Genomic DNA, 25189 nt, shown 5'->3' on the forward strand with positions numbered 1-25189 from the left:
TGGGGGGGTGGGCCGCCGGCCATGTCGTGAGGGGTGGGCGGTGCGGAGGGACGAGGGGCTCGGGGCGGGCAGGAAGGGGGCGTGAGGCAGCAGGTCAGCGCCTGGCGCCGTGTTGGAGGGTGGAAATCAAAGTTTCTGCGTTTTTTGTTTGTTTGGTTGATTGGGGTTTTTTTGTAAACCAAAGTTTCTTAGCTACAGCGGGAAAGGGCTGCGAAGGGGTAGGGGGCCCGGCAGCTGCTCGGCGAGGGAGACGGCCCCCTTCGTGTAAAATACATCAACGCCACCAGGAATAAATACTGGTGCAGATGCTGGCCGGGGATGTAGTTAGTTGTCCTGCAGGCCGTCGGGGTCCCGAAGCGGGGAGGAGGTGGGAGGGGAGCCCCATCGGTTACCTGCGCCCGCCTCGCCTGTCCCCTCAGCGACAGATAAAACAGGTTAAAAAAAGAAAAAAAGCCATTTACTTGCCGTAAACGTGACTGAAGGTTGCGTATCCACGCATGAGTCATTTAGGCCTCGGTGGTTTGCTTGCTTTAACGCGAAAGGAGCTGAAGGAGAGGGAGGCCTGAGCAGAGTTGGTGGCCGGTGGCAGTGGGGAGGCCATAGCATGGCATGGCATGGCATGGAGGGAGGGTGGTCTTCCTCCACACCAGCATGCTGCTGGCACCAGCAGTTGACTCTTGCCTCACCTCGATGCTTGGGCAGTCCCTGCGCAGGACCCTCTTTTGCCAGATCGATGGATGTGAGGGGTGGTCTTTGGCCAGGTGGAGTGGCGGTAGCTAATTAGGTCTACTGTTAATGACCAGAACAAAGCTTGGGAGGTAGAACTAGGAGAGCTGTGAGTATGCAATTCCATCAATTGCAACTTTTTAGAATTCACTGCAGGTTGAATGTGAAAATAGTAAATAATAGTAGAAAAGCAGTTCCATTTTTAGATATACCAGTAAATTGTTCCCCTTCTCCTCCATCTCTAAAGAAAAAATCCCCAAGATTTCTCTGATTGATGGAAGAAAATTTCTTTGCTTTTTAGTACTGGATCCTTCTTATTTATTAAATGTTTTCCTGAAAGGAGTTATCAAGAAGCCACATAAAATCTTTTTGACAACGACTTGTTAATTCATCCAAACATCTTATGTAGACCTCTATTTGTTTAAAAGTTATTCAGGAAACATAGCAGCAAAACCTGTAAGGGACATGAATATTTCTGTAGAAGCCTGTGCCTTTTAAACAAAAGCTTGTCAGTTTACCAGGTAGAGGCAGAAATAATTTCTTCTGTGTTCTTTTATATCTGTTGCTCATAACAACTCGGGATGGCTACAAAAACTTATGCTTCAGTCAAAGGAGAGATGGAGAGGGTAGGGTGGGAAAATCACTGAAAGATGCTGATCTCAGTGACCCTAGAGCAATGCAACATCACGAGTTGTAATGGATTTATACTAATGTGATGTTGATGTATGGCTCCTGGGGCATTTATTGACATATGTAGCATTGATGATGATAGTTACACACAGATTGTAAACTGGGCTATGATGGATGTGTTTTAACTCATCACTGAAGATCAGTACAGGGACTCTGTACAAGCTCTACCAATGCACCATTTGTTCTATAAAAATAAAAGGCTATTTTTAGTACCTCCTGGAAATACATCGCATCACTTCTTATCAAAACATGCAGACCTTTTGTGTAGTGTATGTGCCCATTTGCTTCTAATCTCTACATATTTTTTACTGTTCTTGAACTATGTAAAATAGCTGAAGTTCTGTTAAAAGTGAGAGCTGCTGTGTGGAAATACGTTCTGTCTTATTCATTTGTTGTAGTCAAAGACTGGCTGCTGTGGCACATGTGAAACAAGATGTGGAAAATCAGTCTCTTTTCTGTCTCTCCTGGTGATAGCAAAAAATTAAGTTTAGACTGGCCTGACTGAGTTTAGATTACCATTATTAATGAAAAAGCGTGTCAAAGTCTCCAGTTCTCTTGCTGTAATGACCCTGCAGTGGGGTGGCTGGCACTGTAAAATAGCTTTTCTCAGGAAACAAAAAATTGGAGACACAAAGGGCACAGATTTTCATGTGAAATGGAGCGCTATTTTTATACAGCCACCTCTCAAAGAGTAATTGCATTTTGAACACAACGCACAGAAGGCTATGTCAGCAGGGACTCCACTAGCCCTGGGCTGGCACTGAGGTTTGTGTGTGTTGTCCACTGTTGTCCTGCCAGAGCTGGCTACTATGTGCTGTGCAAATCCAGCTACTGGCTAGGTATGTGGCATCAGACTTTTTTTCACAGGCAATTTAGAGGAACAGTTTTTGTCAGAATAGCGAGACTACAGAAGAAGTAGCATTGACTGAGTTTTCAGCTCTTCAGAAATATTTTTGTTTGCCCTTAAATCAGTTGCTTTAAGGGACAGTTGTTAATTAATTTGTTCCTTGTATTGCCTTTACTACTTCATCCTATGCAGTCTCCTTGGGAGCAGCCGGCTTAATGAGGAGTGAACTCCTTAGTTCACCCAAAAGTGCAAATGTTCTTTAGCTATTCTTTAAGATCCTTCAGCCCCTTTATCTACAGTGTTTTCGTATGTAAGACCTTGGTGTGATAAACCCACGTATTTGTCACTGCCAGAGGACTTCCAGTACTGGAAGCTGAACAGGCATAGCAGTTTTGTTAGAAGAAGAGCAAAGAGATCTTAGTGAAAAGAGGATGTGAGAAGGGCAGGGCCAGGAAAGATATTAATGTATATATGCTTGCACAATGCTGACAATAGAAGGAAGTCAGAAGAACCCCTAGATAAAGTGCCAGTGCCTTCATGAAGAGGCCATCAGTGCCACTGCAGCTTATTGACGTGGATTATACAAAACCATGCTGTAAGCACTGATACTTTTACTGTATGTCTTACTATGACAAATTTCATTTCCCTTTTTAATTTCCCTCCTTATTCCTGGCCAGATCCCAGTCTTGCTTCCTCTTTGTTATTCTCAGTTATGCAGGCTTATCATACGCATCTCTTGCCAGACTTGCTGTTGCTTCTCACATCCCTTCAGTCCTCATTCAGCCAAGGCCCTGTCTTCTGTCTCTTCTTTGCCTGTACAACTGATGGATGAGCACTCCAGTCTCTGGTTCTTTTTAATTCCTGGTAATCTGTTTTCTGTCTTCTTCACTTGACCAAAGCTGCTGTCCTCAAAATGGCTAACAGAATTTTTTCTCCAATGTCATTGGCAGCCTCTTGAGTAAATCACGGGTTTGTATTTTTTTCTCTCAGGAACAAGTCCATTCTGTTCCCAGATAGGAAGTATTTCCCCATAAGCGTCTCTCCTGTTATCCCTCCATGCTGGACTCCTGCTTTGCCCAGGTATCATCTCTCTCGTCTCTCTCCATTCCTATTTAGGTGTTCTGCTGTTTCAGCTGTTATATCAGGCTTGAAAAATCTTTCCCTTTCTCCCCAGGTATATACCTTTCTGTGTATAAACCTCAATGTTAATGTTCATTTCTCTAAATAAATATGTTCACAAAGTGTTGCTGTTAGAACAGGTGATCTCTGTTGTAACTTAATGATGTTTTTCAAAGGATTCTAAGAGCCTCAAGGTGGCTTTCAGGAAAATGATTTTATTCATTAGCCCTTTCAGAAATGGAACAGTTCCGGAAATGAGGCAGTGGTTCTCAACAGTGTATGGTTTTAGACCTTGGTCACTGCACTAAGGTGTCTCACATTAATATACGTCTCAGGCTTTTCTAAGAATTGCACTGGAATGGAATCCAGCCTCTGGGGTGACCAAGATAAGGCAAATAACACTATATGCACTCTAGCAAGCAAATGCTTTCAATGTATATTTATAAGCTGCATGAGCTTTTACCTTTAACCATACCAGATGTGTAACCTAGCATTATAAAACTAACAGATTCTCGTAAAAAGAGACTTAGTACTTTGTAACCCTGTGGTCCCTCACTGAAAAGACTCGTGCCAAAGGACTACGGAAGCTAGGACTCTTTCCAGAAAGAGAGGTGATGGACTTGTGGATAAGTTGGAGACATGATGTTGGCACATTGGCCTCATGTTTATAAACAACAACAAGAACCACAACTGCCCCCAGCAAAACAGAATCCTGTGTCTGAATCTCACGGACAGTGTGTTTCTTTAAGAGAACAAGCATGTTTCTCATGCTGATCAGGACTTTTAGGTGTTGTTGCATCTAGAATTGCTACTGTAGAAAATTTTTGTGTTTACTTTTGTCTGAGTAAGACCTGAAGTTTCTTCATATAGGTGATACACTTTGCTGCAAACATGCACATACCTGCCTTGCTCTTAACTATGTGTGGCAGGAAGTCTTCCTGTTCCAGAACCATTTAAGGTGTTCAGCTATTCATCTGATGTGACATTTTCTTAGTCTATGGATGGTGGAAAATTCCATTTTTTCTTATTAAAAGAGACTGATGAAAATTACCATTTTCTCCAGTACTGGGTGGTGTGGGGATTTTTGCCTTACAGTTAATATTGCCACTGAAAATATCACCGAGTACGTCATCATGCACAGAATTCATATTGCCAGCTCTGACTTCTCTGCCCAGCATTTTTGCTTTTTCTCCTTTTCCCCCATGATGCTAAGCCTCACTTAATATTTTTTGATTGCTCTCTTGTTTCTCCAGTCTCTTGCAGATCACCCCGTGTGAAAGGGAACATACTCTCTCCTGCAGCATATGCATGCACTCCCGTTCCAGTAGCAACCAGGTTCTGTACTGACTTGGACTTAGATGCAGGGCAGGCATCTTTGAGACATTCTGATCTTTCCATATTTTCCATGTACCTCTCCTTTTGCAGTATTTCTTCTTTCTTTTCTTACTCTCTTTGTAGATGGACCTGAAAGAGTGAAGAAAATACCTCTGTTTGTTTTGTACACATGACAGCACTTTGGTTCATTGTTATGTTTTCGTGGATGTTTGTCTCAGTTCTTCTCACAAAGTAGGAAGAAAGAAAATGCATTAGGACAACCAAATGTCCTAGAATAACCAAAGCAAGCAGGGAACTTTTGGTAGATGCAGTATCTTGAAATAAAAGGGTTGATATTTCTATTGCATGTGTTTTAAGGTGACTCTATCTTTTTTTCTCTCTATCTTCTATCTCTAAAAGTTTTCAAAAGCTTTAGAGTAAATTATGTTTTCAACGTTGTTTAGTCTTCATGATAGACTTCATTTATGGAATGAGCTTTCTTAAACAAAGAGATATGCCAGTGTGACTTCTAGGAAGCTGAGTGACTCAGAAATCAGCCACTTCATCCAGTGGGTCATGTGAACAGTGTAATGAAAGGTTGATTTGTCTGAGGAGATGCAGTCACTTACTCATGTGGTAAGAAAGTCAGATCACTTAGTTACATTCCCTTTGGTTGAAAGAATTTTGCAGTTTTGGAGTTGGCTGTGATCCAAAACAGTTGTGCTGGGGATTTGCCTGGTCTCAGCCTTTAGAGGACTCAAGTCTTAATGCAGTTACCTGTATCTGTGTGGGTCAGCAACTCTAAGCTAGCACCTGGTGGCCTCCTGAGATCAGAGGAGCTAAGCTGGTTTGCCCTGTGTTTGTAAGAGTAGATAGGTAGTATCATCAAAATGCAGTAGTATAAACCGTGTCTTCCTCCAGAGTCAAGCAGGAGAAGCTACACTGATGCAGAGCCGCAGCGTCTTGTATGGAAAACCCATAGAAATGAGTTTGTTCCAGTAGCAAGTGACCTAGAAGAATCTGTCAGCTGGCTGGGCTCAGTTATAGCTTGTCAGGGGGGTGCTGGGGAGCATTTGGAAAGTTTGCTGGCACTGTAAACGTCTTGGGAAATTGTGAGAATTATGTAGCAGCAGAGCTGGCACCTTTACAGAATTGTTGAAGAAGGGCTTTGTGTTTTGTTTTTATTAATATGACTGTAATGAGAATCTAAGAACATTCTTCCAAATATCCTTTGACCTGCTGAAGCAACACTACGTTTTACCTGTTACTGCAGGGTGCCAGTAATTTGTGTTGATCGTGCAAATTCTCATTGTCTTTGTGGAGGTGATTCAGTTGTGATCTTGCAAAAAATCTGCTTTTTGCATGGGAAATTGTATGTGCAAGGTTCGTACCTAAATTAATTTATCGTTGCATTGTAATTACAATATAACTTCATGCCTACTATATAGTATATTAATTGCAATTCAAAAAAAACCCTTTAGTAATACAATAGAGAGCAGTCTGATCCTACTGCTTTGTGCCTTGTAAAGAAAAATGGGAATAAATGGCCATCTAAAAAGAGCTCTCAAGAGCTGGTATAGAGAACAAGGGCATACACAGCACATATATATTTGTAGACAAGGAGACAGCATTCGTGCTAAAGAGTACAGTTTCTAAACAACATCTCTACAGCAATGAGAGGGTTTCCTGAGCCTGTAGCTGTCTGAGTTAACGATCACATTGTGTCTGTAGGTGTACGTACAGGGGCTGAGGTCAGGCATTCAAGCCTAAGTGTTTGCACAGGCTTTTAAATTGGTATCTTCATTACATGCTGTATTGTGTGCAATCTCTCCCTTTATGAAGATGGAGTTGGCTTGGATGCCCAATCCAGTAATGAATACGACTTACGATGCCATCTTCCAGGACTAATTCATCATAAGGGGAAAGAGCCTGTGAATTCAGTTATTCTGTGCAATTCCTGCTCAAGGAGAGGTCCAGATTTTTTGTGTGAATCACTAGAGATGGAATCTTGTATTTTTACAACCACTTATTTAAGTCCTTTCTGTAACATTGGTATTTTTTAGATTCTAAAAAACTGTGGTTTTTAACTTTTATGGTTACTCACCTGAATTTTATAAGATTAACCAAATTAAACCAATGCAATGATATTTTCCCAGTTTTACACGCTGTCTGAACCAATAGCTTTCAGAGACGTGAGGTGTTCTGTGCCCCTTAGTGGTGTATTAGCTCTGAAATGTGCAGCAACATTTTCACAGTTAGCATCATTTTACTCTTGGCTTTCTTAACAAACATCTGATCAGTGGTTTCCCCATAGTCTTGATACTGCCTCTCAAGCCTGGTGCCCTGAAGTTAAACGCTTTTTCCTAGTTTAGCTAAAACTGTCTCGAGTTCACAGGGCCTCGCTTACAGGGACAATTACCATATTGGCAACACTTTCTACAGGGTCTGTTGTTGTAACGAAGAAAGAGTAAAGTGAATTGCTACTATAAATTAAATCCTCCTACAAAATTAATTGCTATGAAATATAATTTTATTCCGTTTATTTCCTTGTCCAGATATGTTTGGACAGATGCCCTGCTTTGTCTATTGAAACACGAAAAGCTAATAAAAAATATTAAATTATGCACTAAGAATAGGCAGTTAATAAAGCAGATGCCAGTGGTGTCGTTTGAGGCAAGCTACAGTAAAGTACTGGTACAGAAGAGAGACTGCCTGCTGTAGATTATTTTTTTTTTTCCAAAACCTGAACAAATACATGGAAGTACCTGAGGAATAAACTTTTTAATAAAGTTGGCCATGATATTACGCAGAGGTTGGAAATATTCTTTGATGGCCAATTGAAGGATGTATCTGCATAGGATAAGGTTTAAATTGAGGTTCCATACAATTATTTTTACAGGATGGGTAACGTGAATTGCCTGTTTCCCCGAAGTTAACTCCAAGCTGACTTTTCACTGCAAATGGACAGTTTGTCAAAGATGAAGCTAGGCAGAGCAGCTTCTTGCTGTCTCAACTATGGAAGGCCAACTTTGTGCTAACTTGGAGATTTCTGTGGGAAAACATCGAGGAGCAAGTCCTTCGTCCTTCATTGCTTTGCTGAAGGTATACCGAGAACTTCTGGTCAGTAGAATCCGAAACACGCAGTGTTTGATTGACAACTTGATTAAGAATGACTACTTCTCCACTGAAGATGCAGAGATTGTTGTCCAATTTCCAACTCAAGCAGATAAGGTATTATTTTTATTTCACTAGCCAGCATAAGCTTTTTGTTACTTTCAATTTATCACTGGGTTTTATGGGCTTATCTGGCAAGTTTACGTCCAGTGTCTTTTCTAATCTTTGTTATTTTGGAACTTCCCCATCCCGTTTCTTCTGGACAAGTGTCTCCAGCACATCTCTTCCCTGCACTGTTGGCACTACTTGCAAGGCCCATTGGCAGCTGTAAGAACAAGCAGGGTGATAATTGCTGTTCTGTCCTCCCAGCTGCAGCTTTGTCCTCTGATAAGGAGGTGACCACAGTGGCTGTTAGAGTGCAGCTTGCTACACGCAAGCCTTCATTATTGTGCAGAGCATTGCAAGGAAAATCTACTTTCAGGATGCTGTGGGACAGATCATCCTCCTTTAGAGGAGGAGATACAAAAATGAAATATTATTTTAGAAGTTAATGATTGTGTGTTGTCCATGTGTACATGTTCCCTCCTTTTTAAAGACCTATACACATTGTCAGTGTTTGTATGGAAAATTGGTATATCCTGTCACATTTCAGGTTTTGATTCATCTTTGGACATCAGTAGCAAAAATTATTTCCTGGTCTTTTGATAGGAGGAAATTGTCACATGTACACAGTTGCTCTTTGCATCATGACTTAAGACAAACTCCTGATCTGTTTCCTTGACCATCCAGTCATGCAGCGTCAGGATAGGGTCGCAGTTAGAGGCAGGCAAACCATAAAAAATTCAGAGACCTTGGACTTCACTAACAGTGCAGATTTTCATAAAATAGTAATTCTTGCTGGCAAGCTGAAATGGTAACACAGTGCTCACTCTGTGCATAGTGTCAAAGCTGAATAAATAAATGGTGTATGATCATCTCCATTTCTTATTGTTCAGCATAATATACATGATTGTTGCAAAAAAGCTGAGGGGGAGGCTGTGCATCAGGAGTCTAAGCTGAGACAGAGAGCAGGCCACAATAGTCAGTGAAGTGAACTCTGTGGGAGCTTATCTGGAAGGCATAAAATTGCTTTTTAGAGCATACAAGTTGTCAAAAACACCATGCTTTCGCTGTGCTGTATGTACTTCACCCTGTTTTATGCTCAGAAGAGACCACAGTTCTTTGAAACTATTGTTTGGTTTAGAACTGAATTCTTCATTCATTTCCAACAAGTAGAGAATCCAGACATTTAAAATGGGCCCCCAAATGATTGCTCTGTCTTGCAGGGGCTTTTGTACTCGGGTTGCCCTGTACTGGTTGCACAGAGATGAGATTTTGCCTTGCCTTTAGAGGTAATGCTTAGTCTTGTACCGCTCCAGCCACTGCCTGGTAGCCATTAGTTTTAGTAACAGTTGCAGGCAATGAGTCCATTGTACAGAGGGAGCCTGCAGAATTGAGTTGCTGTGTTAAAAGGAAGAGTTGTAGGTTTGGGGATCTGCCTTAAGATCCAGAGAGAGATTCTGCCTACCCCACTCTGGATCTGGCTGGATCCTGAGGTAAATCTAAATGTGACTGGAATATTTACAAACCAGAGGGTGAATTTAGGGCACTGAGAAACCACCCCTTTCTTTGTTATTTTAACCAGCATGGGATTTAAAATATACTATCTAGCCCGGCTGAGGAAATCCTTTGGGTTCCCTGTTGAGGAGCGGTATTTATCCCTTTTGTTTCTGGTTAGCGTACGATTTAGCTGCAAGTTCAGACCTTAACTTGCAGAGCCAACTTTCTCGCAACATCCAAATACAAATAGTCAGTTTTGTGATGGTTCAAAATTGTGTATTCAAGTTTTTGAAGCACCAGTTTTGATTTTGGTGCTCTGTTCCAGTCCAAAAATGATCCTAAAGCAGTCTACAAGTGTAACTGTGATAAAATGCTGTGCATCAATGATCTTTCATGTGGTGTTTCTTCAGGTTCGCAAAATTCTAGACTTGGTTCAGAGCAAGGGAGAAGAAGTCTCAGAATATTTCATCCGTGTCCTGCAGAAAGTCACCGATGCTTACTATGAACTTCAGCCTTGGCTGGATGAAGTAGGTTACGAGCCTTCAGAGAATATTTGTAATAAACCTGTGGTAAATACAGATCCAGGTAAGGTCATGCATCTATATCCCTTTCCTTAGAACTACCCTATTACGTAGGAAGCTCTAGCTGGGTGATGTGAGAGTAACAGAGACTAGGGAGGCACAGCCAGGGAAAGCAAATGTGCGCATGCTGTGCTTGCTAGCAGTGGTAGCCAGATAATTAAAAGGCACACTGTACAACACAACAGTCATGTTGATATATTACATCCTGTTTTGCTAACGTCAAGCTCTTTCTGCGTTTGTTTGTGGATACGTAGCATAATGGCATAACCACCTTGTGCCAGCTGTAGTATTTTCTAGGATTCTGCCACAATTTATTAGCAACACTGTGATGTTTTGGTAATAGAATAGCCAGTATTTCATGATGAGGACAGTCAGGCAATGAGGCAGGTTGCCCAGAGAGGCTGTGCAGTCTCCATACTTGGAGGTTTTCAAGATCCAACTAAATAAAGCCCTGAGTAACCTCATCGGATCTCATAAATGACCCTGTTCTGCTAGGGAGGATGGACTAGAGACCTTCTGAAGTCCCTTCCAACCTGAATTATTCGGTGATCCTAGATGATGAGTTATACCAAAAGGCAGAGTTAAAGTATTGCAGAAATAAATGTTTTCCTCTTGAGAGGTTTTTTCGTACTGTATAAATACAATAATTACTTTGCCCCCATCTGAAGTGAAGTTTCTGATGCAATAAAAACCACAAGCCAACGTTGCACAATAACTGAGACTTCTCTTTTTTTTTGTCACCTTAAAAGAATCTTTTTAGGTGCCTAGCACCCAGTTTCTAAAACACGTGCCTTCTACTTACAATAGTAAAAAATATCTAAGAAGTTAGGAAAGAATAACCTCCTACCTGACAGAAATTGCAGTTAGAATATAAATATAGTGAAAAGGCAGATGCCAAAGCTAATCAGTGACCACCAACCCCTGCCTTTGCAGAGAGTAAAACCTTCTTTAACAAAAGGTCAGGTGTTTGGCTTTGAGTCTCAGCTGAAAGACAGCAGCTCCTTAAAGCAATGCAGTGTCAGTACTGGCTTTCAGGAAATGGTGGCTCACACTTTACCTCTTTCATTACCACCTGAATTTCCCAGGAGAGTGATGATGGCAATGCAAACAAATAGAAGTAATCTGCCAAAGAACCAATTTCACATAAGAATTTTTTGGTTATCACCCTCTCTTAGTTCCAAAAGAGGTGGGTCATTGTATACCTATGCTTTTTAATAATAGTCTTTTTAATAATAGTTCACTGTCTTTTTAGTTAGCAGGTATTGCCAGAAACTCAGACATGAACTGGGACGGGACTCCAAGTTTGTTACTTCATACGCTCAGAGGGAAGAGATGCTGCTTGAAGAAATCTACTCTAACAGTATTATGGAGCTCGTCAGTTTTACCAATGAGAGTCTAGGCGAAGTGTGTCAATTAGAAGCCCTTTTTGATGATGCAGTTGGGCTAATTAATGAAGATGGAGAGACTATTTATGTCTTCGGTGATGCAGGAATTGGAAAATCCATCTTGCTGCAAAAGATACAAAGTCTTTGGGCCAGAAGAGAATTGGACATAGGGGCCAAATTTTTCTTCCGTTTCCGATGTAGGATGTTTAGTTGCTTTAAGGAAGATGAAGCCATATGTTTGAAAGACCTACTCTTCAAATATAATTGCTACCCAGACCAGGACCCCACAGAGGTGTTCCATCACATTTTGCAATTCCCTCATACAGTTCTTTTCACATTTGATGGCTTCGATGAGATCTATTCCAACTTTGATCTCAGTAGTGTTCCTGAGATGTGTTCACCCAATGAACCCATCCACCCCCTGGTGCTGCTGGTAAGTCTTCTCAGAGGAAAGCTTCTTAAGGGATCCAAGAAAATTCTTACAGCGAGGACAGGAACTGAGATCCAAAGAAACATCATTAGAAAGAAAGTGTTGCTCCGTGGTTTCTCCAGCAATAACCTGAAGGAATACACTGCCATGTTTTTCAAAGATGAGGGGCAACGAACACTGGTATTGAACCAGTTGGAAGCCAACCCCAATCTCTGCAGTTTGTGTTCAGTGCCTTTATTTTGTTGGATTATCTTTAAATCCTATGAACACTTCCATTCCATGTTTGACAACCACGAGCTTCCAGATTGTTCTGTTACATTGACAGATGTATTTTTGCTCATGATTGAAGTCCATCTGAACCGATCTCTGAAAATAAGTTTGCTGAAGAACAACACCAGGAGCCAAGCAGAGATGTTCAGATCAAGAAAGGAAACTCTTCTAGCTTTGGGTAAAATGGCATACAAAGGGATGAAGAACTCTTTCTTTATTTTTGAGCAGGAGGAAGTCTCATCAGCGAACATCTCGGAAGAAGATTTGCAATTGGGCTTTCTCAGGACAGTTAAAGGTTACAGTGGCTGTGACAATCAGTCCACTTACGAGTTCTTGCACTTAACCCTTCAGTCTTTTTTCACAGCTTTGTTCCTGGTTATTGAAGAGAAAGTGGGCGCCAAGGAGTTACTTCAGTTTTTCAATGAATGTTCTTCCACTGAGACTGTCCAGCCTACTTGCCTTCGTATTCCTTGGTTGAAGAAACAGCTAGCAGGGGAGGATCCTTTCCGAAATAATGAACACTTTAATTTTACCAACCTGTTTCTTTGTGGCCTGCTTTCTAGATCCAAGCAGAAGCTCTTCAGACATTTAGTTTTGCCTGCTGTCATTAAAAGAAAGAGAAAGACACTCATCACGTACCTTGGGGAGAGCATGAAATCACACCTGAAAGGCCTCACTCGGTCCAGACTTTCAGGCTACAATCAGATCCAGGGCCAGCCCAACTTTGTTTGGATGCTGAGGTGCCTTTATGAGACCCAGAGCGAGAAAGTGGGGAAGTTAGCTGCCAAACGCATGCACGCCAATTACATCAAGCTCACATACTGCAATGCCTACTCTGCTGACTGCAGTGCTATTTCCTTTATTGTGCATCACTTTCAAAAGCGTCTGGCTCTGGATTTGGACAACAACAACATCAATGACTATGGAGTAAAACAGCTGCTTCCTTGTTTCAGCAAGCTTGCAGTGATCAGGTAGGAGTCTGTGCAAGCAGATCCTTGCTTATCCTTGGTTTATTCCACAAACTGCTGGGCTGGAGAAATTTATCTTGAAAGTGGAGAAAGATAAGGATTCTTACTGCTGATGGAAATGAGTTTCAGATCTTCTGAAATCTTTGTTCAGCCAGCCACAGTGGTGGGGACAAGCTGTGAATTTGGAAACCCAAATGGCAAGGGTGCTAAGAAGTCCTTAGATGCCAGGACTGTTTAAACCTGTACATTTAGTTAGCTCCATCTCAAACTTTTGTTTTGAAAGAGGGTTTTTATGGGAGAAGTGCTTAAGGGAAAAGAAAGGAAACAGAAGCGCTTCCTGCATTATCTGAAGATTGCCTGAGCCTGTCTGTGCTCTTGGTCATAGGGGATAAGAAAGGATCTATTATTCACAATAACCCTTGATCAAAAGCTCTGAATTTCTTGCTTTTACATCCTGCCAAGATGTGTGGCTTTCACAGAACAAAAGCTAACATGTAGTACTCCATGAAAGGATGTAGTTGAAGTCTTTAGATGTGGTGTTTCCCTGAGGTGATGTGGAGGGAGGACATGGCTTGGTGTGATCAGGAAGAACTAAGTCCACCTCTAACATCACAGGCCAGATTGTTCCACCTCCAGTCCTTTGAGGTTGTGTCATGTAGCTGTACCTTATTTGTCCAAACAGTCAGGTGCATAAAACCAGGAACTTCAAATATGTCTTTTTTAAAGCTCCTTCAGCCTCAAGAGACTTTTTTTAAATAAATGGATTTATTCGTTCAGGTTGGCTGTGCTCTGCCTTGTTGTCCTCTAGGACTAAACCAAAGCAAGTGACGTTTATTTTTTCCAGTTAGTTGTAAATCAGCTGACCTCCCTAAAGAAAGTAATAAGGAAATCTGGGGAGAAAATGCATCACTATGTAAGAAAAAACAAAAAAGAAAAGGACAGGCTTTCATTCTTTGTCCCTATCATATGATCATGCCATACCCAGTGTGATCTTAACACCATCCCCAGCACCAAACCAGTCTGTTAGGTTGCCTATTTGTCTTTATGGCTCTTCTGATGTTAGGACTTTGATTTCTAATGACTGCAGATCAGTAAATGTTGTTTCTAACAGCTTAACCATCCCTTTCTAAGAAGCAGGCTGTTCTGATCTTTAGAAATTGGCTCTGATTTCTCCTGTGTGCCTAGTGCATTCCAAAGTGACCAAGTTACTAACCAGCAAGAGCCAGGGAGGCTGTTCATGTTAAGGGACTCTCAGCAGGGAATGTTCAGCTTCAGTTTGTGTAGAAACTAAAGCAGGTCAAAATGTTTTCATGGGGACAGCTTTATCCAGAAAATGCAACTCATCCGAATTGGAATGCTTCATGGGAACCTGTCCATTTAGGCAAGGTGAAAAAGCTTGAGAAGTTTAAAAACAAACAAAAAAAAACCCAACAAAAAACCCCAACCAAACCCCCAAACAACTATGAAAATAAGTATTTATTATTCTGTGAATTATGGACATTGATTTGTTTCATGTCTAGTTGGGACAATAAAATTAGAAACATCTAGCACACCCATGGGACTGCAGTTCTATTTCCTGACCATTGGTTTTCACAACCTTTATTCAGTGGACCCTGAATGTGTTGTGACTTTCAAGATGCCTAGATTTCAGTAGGTACTCAGAGAGAAGGTTGCAAGAATAGTAGTTTGAAAAGCTTGTTTTTTGCTAGGGTGTCAAGCAGAATTTCTTCTTGCAATCACAGTAAGCACGGGAGGAGGATGAGGTGTTTGTCTGTGGTTTCTGACTTACTGCAGTTTATTGTTTTCAGTTCTGCGGACAGCTTCCAGAGCATTGCCTTGGAGATTTGGGGCTTTTGTTTTCTATTGTTTTTTAAGTGACCCACATGAAATTGAGCTCACATATTCCTTAATGGCGTTTAATATGTGGCGTAAGGACCTGTTAAAATATCAGGGGAAAATGCATAGACCTCCGTTTTTGTTAACTCATGGGTGATGAACACTTGTAAAGTGTATTGATTCAAACTTTCTTTTTGTTTTCTTCATTCCAGGCTCAGTGTAAATCAGGTCACAGATCATGGAGTAAGGATCTTGTATGAAGAACTCTCCAAGTACCAAATTGTGACTTTCCTGGGGTATGTACCAATTGGGAGCAAAACGCTAGATCTTGATACTAGAAAATAAAACAGCAGTGCTGATCGTACTAACACAGCAAAGGTGGGGTGGAAACCACAGTTACCTCCTTATTTACTGAACATAAGCAAAGCATCATTTTGTGTCAGAAATGGTTCAGCTGCCACCCTGTAACAGTTCACTGGGAAAAGGACCGGTTTCCTCTCCCATTGAACTGCTTCACAGGGTGCCCTCCACTGACACTAAGCCGTTCTCTAACACAGTGTGGACCGCTGTGGGTTACTGAACTGTGTGGGCGTGCTAGTTTTATACCTAAAGCCGCCTTCTAGCTGTGGAGAGTGGAGAGAGAGTGTGAGCAAGAGTGTGCCCTTTATAGCTAGAGCCTCCTGTTTTCTGTGCTGTAAACTGATTTATTTCAACTATGCAAAGCAGCTACAACTTGGTAAAGACGAGTATCAGAAACGTGCAGGTTCATGGTACCAATTTCTGTAAGACCTTAATTAGTTCTCAATTAAGTTGAGACTGGAAGGCATGTTAGCTCTGACTTCCTGCTGTTGTTAAGTAGCTACATAAAAATGACTTTTTGAGAAGTGAACATGAATACCAAGAATTGCCTCCTTCCTCTGGTGCCCTAATGTAAGTACATCTGCTCAGGTATCTGATCTTCAGTAATATTTGCAAGGGGATTTTATGACTTTTAAAAGATCAAAAAGATGTTCTTCTGGTGTTTTCTGACTTCTCTTCTGGCAATATTATTTCTGTACTAACACAGGAATAAAGGGAAGCTTTGTTTGCTTGGGGAGACCATTTATTAAAAAAAATCATATAAATATTTTCCCATGATTTACAGTCTGGTCTCCTTGTATTTTATATCGAGCCTTTCACAGTATGAATTGTGTATCAAAATAGAAATACCAGCAACTGTGAATATGTACAAATATATAAATAAGATAGATGCGATATGTGCATTATAAAACATTCAGGTTGTAAATATTAAAGTAACAGCAGGAAAAAAAAAGCAGGAATAATCTATTTTTACAAATGTGATTTTTCTTTAAGCTTATACAACAATCAAATCACTGATGTTGGAGCCAAATACGTTGCAAAACTTATTGAAGAGTGTTCGAGCCTTGAATATGTTAAGTATGTTGGATTTATTTTTTTCCTTTCTGCAGTATACTAATTAAGGTAAAGCAACCTGAAATAGGAAGGAGAATGGAAAAAAGACAAAAAATATGTTTCAAATAAAATATAACTTAGGTTGCAATTGTATATTCTTTTACAGTTGTCTAGCAGTGAATGGCAGCAGGCGAAACTCTTGAATCCATAGTCTTTACTGGAATATGGTAGTAAGCAAAAGGAAAGCATGAGACCTGTTCTCTACGTAAATCCAGTCTGATCACTGGAGTGAGGCTTAAGTGGTGCATGAACCTTGCTGCCCCTTGCAATAGGCAAAGTCACTTGGATTTAGTACCAAGCTTCTTTATGTCTTGTCTTTTACGGGCCATTGGAGTGACGCTGTGCTGGTGTCATACCTCAGTTCTGGAATTCCCCAAAGTCACTTGTTGAGTTGTTCCCTTTAATTCCTGGAACTTCCCTAGATAAAAGTGTCTGGCCATGCACAACACTGGTTTGACATAAAGGTAGATCATTAACCAATGGTTTAATTGTAACCATAGCAGAAAATGGAGGTAACTACTGCAATGTCAGTGGCTGGTATGAATGTAGCAACAGGCAGCCAGGACTTTTGGGTTCTAGTCCAAGTACTACCACTAACTTGCTCTGAAACACCACACTAGCCACATCCTTCCCACTGGAAATATTTGCAGAGTTTTGAAACCCAAGAGCACTCCAGTTCTTTCACTGCTTTGACACAGTGCTTTGCTTATTTCATCTGACTTTCACAAAAAAGCCTGCTGGAAGATGGTTACTTTCAGGCTGCATAGTAACCCCAGAGATTATTTTGAGATAGAGTGCATATTCATGTGCAAGAAGCCAATCAAACGGGCCAGTTTTACTTCATGTAAATGTAGTGGGTTGAGAGGGTTTTGGTTTTGGTTTGTTCTTTACATCAATGTATATGCAATTGAGACTTCCTTGAACTCCAGCCAATTGATATTTCTTCATCTGCCAAAAAAAAAGAAGGTCTTCTGTAGAGTACCAGGCAGAGACACTCACTGCTGCACTGACCTATGCCACTACCTATAGCCCTATGCTCAGAACAGAAAGACTTGAAATTATTACAATCTCTGCTTACCAGCTGCAGTCTTCTCTGGAGCCACACAACCTGGAAATGATTCTGTTCCCTGTGGCATAACAAAACATGCTGCATATAATTCAGGTACTCTGTAGCAACTGCTGATATTATGAACTATATTTAAAACAAGGCAGGGGTCCTTGTCTTGAGGATCAGTTCTTAACACTCACTTCTGACATACTGAGCACCAAAACCAAGAGTCTACAGTAATGCTTCTGATTCAGAGGGCTGACATGCAAAATATGTAAAAGACAACATAAAATGATGTCTTTTAATCAAAGGTCAAATGCCTGCAGTATTTTTTAACTCTAGGTTAATCTTTGATAACTGTAGCTAGCCTCCAGAGTTAATTAGCCTTAAATACTTGTATTGCTTTCTGAACTGGTGTTCTAATAGCTGTACTGTTGTAAGTGATGTACCTCATCAATTCACGTATTTTGTGCAGAATAGGAGCAAACAAAATAACGAGTGAAGGAGGGAAGTGCCTTGCCCAGGCCATCCAGAAGAGCAAGACAATGTTTGAAATTGGGTAAGTCCAGTACTAAGGAGCAGAGCTCGGGGCTTGATTTTGTCAAGGCATCTGTAAGTCCCTTAGGATTCCTTCTTTCACTCTTACCTTCTTTCCTTCTGCCATTCCTCCCTACGGCAGCATTAGAACAAGCCAGTGCAGAAGCATAGCCACATTTTCCACTTTGAGGGAAAACAAGGGCTGCTTTTTTGTTCTCCAGTTCACACAAGGTTTGTTTGAGGTTTTGTTCCCCTGTTCTGACAGAAGCTTAAAGGAGAGACAAACTAACAAGAGGACAGTATGTAAAGATAGCCACTGTCCTTATGGCAGCACAGCTGTTCTGGAGGTATTTGGTCATTTTTAAAATTCTGGGTGGTTTTATGGCTATTGACAATGTACCTACTTATGGAGTGTCATTGTTATAATTGTCAAACCTTCTGCATTGAGTCCTGATAAAGTTGCGAGCTGGGAAAATAAGAAGGAATTCCCATCATCCTTCTCTCTAGTCTGTCCCAAGATGGAGAGTCTGCTATTATTGGAGAGAGGTCTGAATGTACTGTAAACCTTTAATCCCTGTCCTTTTTCTCAAGAGAGATGCTAGACTTCATGGTTTGATTTAATATTTTTTTTCCCTCTGACAAATCTTAGTTCTCTTTTCACTGTACAGGAGAACATTTTTTTCTGAATCTAATACTCAAATATATGGAATTAAAATGTCTGTTTGGCCATTGTGAATATCACAATAACCCTGAAATATGAAAATCAGATTTGAACAATCAGATTTTTGGCCTTTAATTCTGTTGTTCTACAACATTTCACAAATACAGTCAACAGCATGCCCACTTCTGTTGTCATATAGCTGGGTCTGCTGTGCTGTACTTGCTGTAATTTCAATGAAGGACTCCTATTTTTTCCTGTGGAAGAGATAATCACTCCAAATGGATTTAGGATAGCTTGGAGAGAAATGTTTAAACAGATACATTCAGCATTTACATAACAAACTGCATTGGGACAGAAGGACAAGGAAATTCTAGGGAACTTACTGGAAGTGGACGTGTTTAGATACCACAAAGCTCAATTGATTTTAAAAGAGCTGCCAACTAATTACCCATCAAGCTGAGTGTGGCTCTGAGTCATCAAGCCATGATCCCTGTAAAAAATACCTTATATCTCAGCAGAGGAGCTTTCAAGACTCAGAATATATGGTGAATTTTCAAAGGGGTTGTTCTGCATAGAAAAGATTTGACCAGATACTGTTACTAAATGTTGAACAAATCTCTGCAGCTTTTACCACATTACCTTCTCTTAACCCTTTGTGTTGGCATGGGTTGTTTTGCCACTGGAAATACTATTCCTTACAAATGTGTGGAAGAGCCCAGGGTCATACAGCCCCTGTGAGATTTTGATCTTTCTCTTGGCAGCTAGAGAGAGAGGAGATATCACTTGGGTATAACACTGAAGGAATTTGACGTGGTTTGGGTGCTGGTGGTAACCATTTTGCCAGACTATTCTGAAGGAGAGGGAGAGCTTGAAGAGCAGTTTGCTTCAGAAAGTCACCCATTTGGGCGTGGGTCCCTGTGCTGCTGTGCATCTGGGGAGTCTTTCCCAAGACCTGTACTTTGCACTGTGTAAAGGCTATTCTGTGCCTAGCCTGTAACAGGAAAACTGCAGCAGAGGTGTGGGGAAGAAATGCTGAGCAGAAAAATGATAAGATTTAGGACTTGGTGTATTTCGCACAGCGGCTCACTGTACAGGACCACAAGATTCCTTTACCCCATAAGGGTACAGGGCTGCGAAGGGTTTGGCCAGCGCAACAAAGTGATCCCAAAAGCATTCCTCTTCTGTGCTGTGGCCTTAGGGTACTGGTGAGTCAGCAGAGGCTGGTGCTGTGGTGTGCAGGGAGTGGAACGTGGCTGGCTTATCAGGGAGAGTACCTGCCGGGTTTCTCACAAGGCTGAAAGACTGTGAAGTAATCAGGGGGCAAGGGAGGGAAGAGAAAAAGGGAGAATACAATGCCGAGGGCAGTAGGGCAGCACACCTGATTATCTCCTGGTTTCCTCTCTTCACCAGGATGTGGGGTAATCAAGTTGGAGACGAAGGAGCAAAGGCATTTGCAGAGGCCCTGAGGAACCACCCCAGGTTAACAAATGTGAGGTAAAACACCAGCAGAGCCAGGCAGCTTGGCATAGTGCTGGCTTTCCCATCGTACTTTGAAGTGATGACTCTTCCCACCACGTGTTAGCTTCGAACGCCATCTGGTATTGTAGCCTTCGCTGTGTAGCCAACAGCCAAGGTGCAAGCAAGAGGCCAGACTGAATCAAAAAGCCCTGTGCAGCCATTAAGCAAGTTAAAAATATTGCAGGGCTGGCATCCTTTCCTCTATCTGCACCTCCTTCCCTCATGCTGCACAGTTGCTGGCATTTGTGAAAGCACGTGGTCAGTGGGTGCCATTTTGATCGGGGAGCATTTGCAGAAGGATATACCAACTGTCACAGAATCAGGCTCCCAGTGAGCTCAGTGTTAACAGTTGCTGTTGCAAAGGTACAGCAGCTTTCACTGAAGTAATTTTTAGACAATAAACTGTTTGGATAGGGACTGGGCCATTCTTAAATTTAGGCTTATCCTGTACTCCAGTGGAGCTACGACACCACATGTTCAGTGCTAATGAGATATAATACTCATTGGAGTGAGTGATTCAAACTAACCTTCTGGGTGAAGTTGGTAGCACAGCACAGGGAGAAGCCAGCAGGGTAAGACTGTCTATGCCTATGCCTATGCCCTGCTAGACTTTCAAATGCTGGCTAGGGATTTAAAGATGCATATTGTGCCTGCTGCTGCTGCTTTGGAGTCCCTCCACACAGCTGGAGCACTGGGTTCATGGTGATCCTTTTGATTTGTCTCCCAGTTCCACTGGCTTCCACGGTGAGGGAGCAGACAAGGCTCCTTGGTTTCCCCACAAGGTGGCACATGGCACTAGTTTCTTTAGAAATACGGTACCCGGAGTTTGGGGATCTCTGGAGAGCTTATTGCTGCCACTTCAGATCCATGGATTTCAGAGCTGGTGCCTTGTCCTCCTTTCTGTGAGCGGATAGCCTGGCTTAAAAATTAAAAGATGAACAGGTGCAGTGACCTAGATATATTTAAACTTAAAAGCTATCTGAAATAGCCATCTTCCCACAATTGCAGAATCCATCCGGACGCATCACACTTGAAAGAAAACATTTTGAACCTGAATCCGAGCTGAGGGATTCTCAGATGGGAACAAATATGCTGATGAATGTGTTTGCAAAAATAAGGAGGAGTAACTGTTCTGTCTGGAGCTAGGTTTTGCTGGCACCCATGCAGGGTGAATCTTCAACTCTGCAGTGTACTTGCACTTGGGTTCATTTCTTATCTTCCACTGGTTAATCTTGCTTCACAATTTGAATTCATAGTTAGCACTAGTGGTACCTTTATGTGAAGATTAAGGGAAGATAGTCCCCATTTACATCATTTTACTTCAGCATATTTGCCATTTTTAAGCCTGGTCATGATGAACTGAGAATATCTAGTTTCAGCTGAAGCTAGCAGGGACTTGTGCTAACACATATTTGTGCCATTGCCCCACTTGATTCCTCTTTCTGCCTTTTTTTTGAGACCTTGCACTATGTTCAGGGTCTGGCCTGGCTTTTGAGGTGAGAAATGCTTTTTGAACTCTCAAAGCCTGCAGCATAACTTTAACTGGATGATTTTGGCAATGTCTGTTCAAAGAATGAAGGGCAGACTAAGAAATGTTTGTGGGTTGTAATGGAAAGCATGCATTTTACAAGCTCATCTCTCCATACACAACAGAAGGTGTGTAGAATGAGACACTCAGGTGTCTGAAGGACATAAAGGACAAAGTGCCCAGTTTGTACAGGGACCTGGGATGACAAATGCATGTAATAACCTGTGTACTGCTAAGCACAATTCTTTGTCCTTGTTAAAAACCTCGACTCTCAAAATCACTGGATGCAACTTGGCTGTCAGTGCCAAGAGTACAACTCACTGACAGCAGACCTTGTGGCCTGTATGATAGACGCGCAATCGGGCTGTAGCCTGTGAACTGTTCTCACTTGTAAAAGCCATAAGGACTTACTGGTTTGCAAAGTATGCGAGCCTTTGAAACAGCCAAATGCCAGGATATCCACTAGTATTTGGCAGTGGAAGAGCCATGTGATGCTGGCTGTTTCTTACATGTTTGCACTTTTACTTCACAGTCTCGCATTCAACGGCATCACAACAGAGGGAGGCAAAAGTATTGCTGAAGCTATGCAACACAACAACTCTGTGAAAATATTCTGGTAATTGACCATGTGGTCTACTTCTCCTCCTCTTCTTTCTCCAGAGAAAGCTGCAGCCTAATTTTATTTCCTCCAATCTCATCACCTCCTCCTACTCTCCCCTCCTCCTTCTTTCCTTCCCCTCATCCCCTATGCTTTCACTACCAGCAAGCTATAAGGTATTTCCCTTTGGAAGAATGTGGTCATGAGTTCAGCAGCAAGTGTCCTTTAGGACACATTCCAATGTCATGCTTCTCTTTGCTCTCTCCATCTTGCTTTCTCCATCTTCTCTCACTTCCATCATCTGAAGTCAAGCTCTTTGTCCTCATTTTTTGCACCTCCTCAGTGTTGTCTCTACCCTTCTACCTTTTTCCACCACACCTCATCCACCTTTTAGACACTAAAACATCATGAGAAAAGTATCATTAGAACATTGCTCTGAGAACTAAAGATCTGATACTCTTGTCTCTTTTCCCTCCAGGGCTTTTCTCCAGTATCTCTTTGTGTCCAGCCTTTAGAAATTGCTCAGGGTAGGAACAGCACATCCCCCTTTGGCTGTCTAAAGCTAAGTCACAGACAAGCTGGAAAAACAGGGGGCTGAAAAATAATGATAACATCCTAAGCGAACATTTTCTCTCCCACTTAGGTTGACTAAAAATGAGCTGGATGATGAGGCAGCAATGAGTTTTGCAGACATGCTGAAGGTCAACAAGAAACTGGTGCATTTATGGTGAGTTACATTCCACAGAGGCACAGGCTCTTTGGCAGTCACTGCATTAAAGCTTCACCTTCCAACTCTATGTAGGTCACAGTAAGCTTTCTGTGCATGGTCTGGATGCAGCTGACTGGTTGTAGACAGTTCTAATGGAAAGTTAATAAAGCTGCTGTCTAGCATTTTGAACCTACTATTACACAGGGAGAAGTTTAAGCTGGTTGTGTGTCCTGGTAACTTTCAAACAGCTAATTGATTTCATCTCTCCTTAGGGGAACAGTACTGGCCTCAAACACAAAAGTTGCAAAAAAATACAAGCAGACAGCTAGAATAGAATAACTTTATTATGATTCTTATTATTCATCATCATACTATGAAAGTAGCAAGCTCAACTCTTACTCTTCAACCAAGAACCTACATGACAGACACTTAAAGACATGTCCCATTTGCAGATGTTTTCTTCTAGGGCTAGCACTTCCACTCACGCAAGACACTCATCTATAAGACATAAATCCCTAGGAAACCAGGGATTATTTCTAGCAAGCACAGAGACTTGTTAAACTTCTAAGAAAACACAACATTGGCTGTTCTAATCCAGAGGTTCACAAGAATTTGTCCCTGGATGGGGCTGGGCAGATGTGGGCTGTGAAACAAGTAGCCATCCATTCATTCCAAGTGATCAACAGAACATAATAAACGTAATCCCTTTACAAGGTTTACAAAGACTTTGCTAACCACACTGTAGCATTCCCTGTATTAATACTAGTTCCCGCATTTTAGGAAGTGTGCTGGTTGTCAGAGGTGGCAAGTACTTGTAGTCTCTTTTGAAAGCAGTAGAAGCTCTGGTGCCCATCACCCTGAAAATAAAAAGGGAGGGGGAGGGCTTGATTCCTTTGTGCACAGCTGCAGATATCCTTCACCGAGCAGTTTGGTTTGAATTCGTAATAAAACTTTCCCCATCCAAAGCAGGCATAGTAATCTAGATAGATGTCTTTATCATGGCTCAGTATTGGCCAAGGGTTTCTGCCAGTAGACAGATTTATATCCTACTTTGTTGGTTATACCAGTGGATACCTCTAAAAGGTAGTGACCTATATAGATAGTATAACTTGAGGCAGATTTAAAGTATTTTTCCAGTAGCTGAAAGAATCTACTGGATCCCTTTGCATTTTGATTCATTTACCAAGTGCAGAAAATCCTTTAATGGGAATGCCTCCCCACTTCCTTCCTTGCCTCCCTCCCCGAGAGATTGCTCAATTCGTTCTGATTTTCAGCCTCATCCTGAATCCTGTGGGATTCATGCAGCCAGTCACATGGAATGGTACAGCTATGGGGCACACCATGGTAGGCTGAAAGGTAAGTATTGAATTAGGCTAGGCTGATGAGTATATTTATACTCCTGCAGATGAGGGGGCTTTGTTCATTTTTAGCTAGAGGGATGGTCTACAATGGTTAATAAGAGTTATGTACTGCCTTATCAGTTGTGCTACTTAAAGATCTTTTGTACCATTTTTTCCCCTCAGCTCAGATGAGACATACATTATAGCTGCTAACGTGGCTTCACTGGGACTTGCACCTGCTCATACCAGAGTCAACTTCAATGCTTTGTTTTTCAAAGATCTTGCTGGTCTGATAAACAAGACAGAAGGATTTGGCAACCTCTAGATCGTAACTGCTAAAACACCAGGCCTACACAAGTTCTGTGCTCAGAATTTTCTCTACATCACTTAAAAATGTCTCAGAGTGTTCTTAATAAGAAAACAGAGCTAAGAGCTTAGTCTGTCTCAAAGAGTCCAAATATCACAATCCCATACCAGTAGTAAACAATTCTTAGCAGAAATTTGTCAGCTGTGTGATTAAGCTCAGTATCTCCAGAATGCAACCACATGCAAGAGTAAAAGGAAAAGACTAACACTCTGGGCTCTGTTTCTGAAAGTGCATGCGGGGCATTTGATCAACACTGTGTACCGTCCTCACAGACAGAAATCACAACTGTCTTCTTGTGGCAAACAGACTGCTTTGCTCCTTGAAGTCAAGCTGAGCGTAGGTTGTGCATGTGCTGTAAATTAGTTTGCATGTTAGTTTGACATGAAGTGCTTTCTTTTCAGGCTTATCCAGAATCAAATTACAGCCAAAGGGGTCAAGTACCTCAGTGAAGCGCTCAAGGAGAACACAGCTATTAAAGAAGTCTGGTAAAGATCCTGTCCTCAAAGGCTCACTTTGTAAACTTTCTTTCCC

At 41.7% G+C, this 25189-nt stretch overlaps 1 protein-coding gene across 1 annotated transcript in view; it reads left to right on the plus strand.

The window, feature by feature from the left end:
- Nucleotides 1–7609: 7609 nt before the first annotated feature.
- The window catches only part of NOD1 (nucleotide-binding oligomerization domain containing 1), a 19503-nt gene continuing 1923 nt past the window's right edge, over nt 7610–25189 (plus strand). The window contains exons 1-10 of the mRNA XM_009879587.1: nt 7610–7927; nt 9820–9994; nt 11243–13046; nt 15092–15175; nt 16233–16316; nt 17876–17959; nt 20009–20092; nt 22177–22260; nt 22886–22969; nt 25060–25143. Of these exons, the coding sequence (XP_009877889.1) occupies nt 7712–7927; nt 9820–9994; nt 11243–13046; nt 15092–15175; nt 16233–16316; nt 17876–17959; nt 20009–20092; nt 22177–22260; nt 22886–22969; nt 25060–25143 (2783 nt within the window). The 5' untranslated portion in view covers nt 7610–7711. The remainder of the gene's footprint in view (nt 7928–9819; nt 9995–11242; nt 13047–15091; nt 15176–16232; nt 16317–17875; nt 17960–20008; nt 20093–22176; nt 22261–22885; nt 22970–25059; nt 25144–25189) is intronic.

The sequence above is a fragment of the Charadrius vociferus genome, unplaced genomic scaffold, assembly GCF_000708025.1.
Source record: "Charadrius vociferus isolate BGI_N301 unplaced genomic scaffold, ASM70802v2 scaffold722, whole genome shotgun sequence".
NCBI classification, from domain to species: Eukaryota; Metazoa; Chordata; class Aves; order Charadriiformes; family Charadriidae; genus Charadrius; species Charadrius vociferus.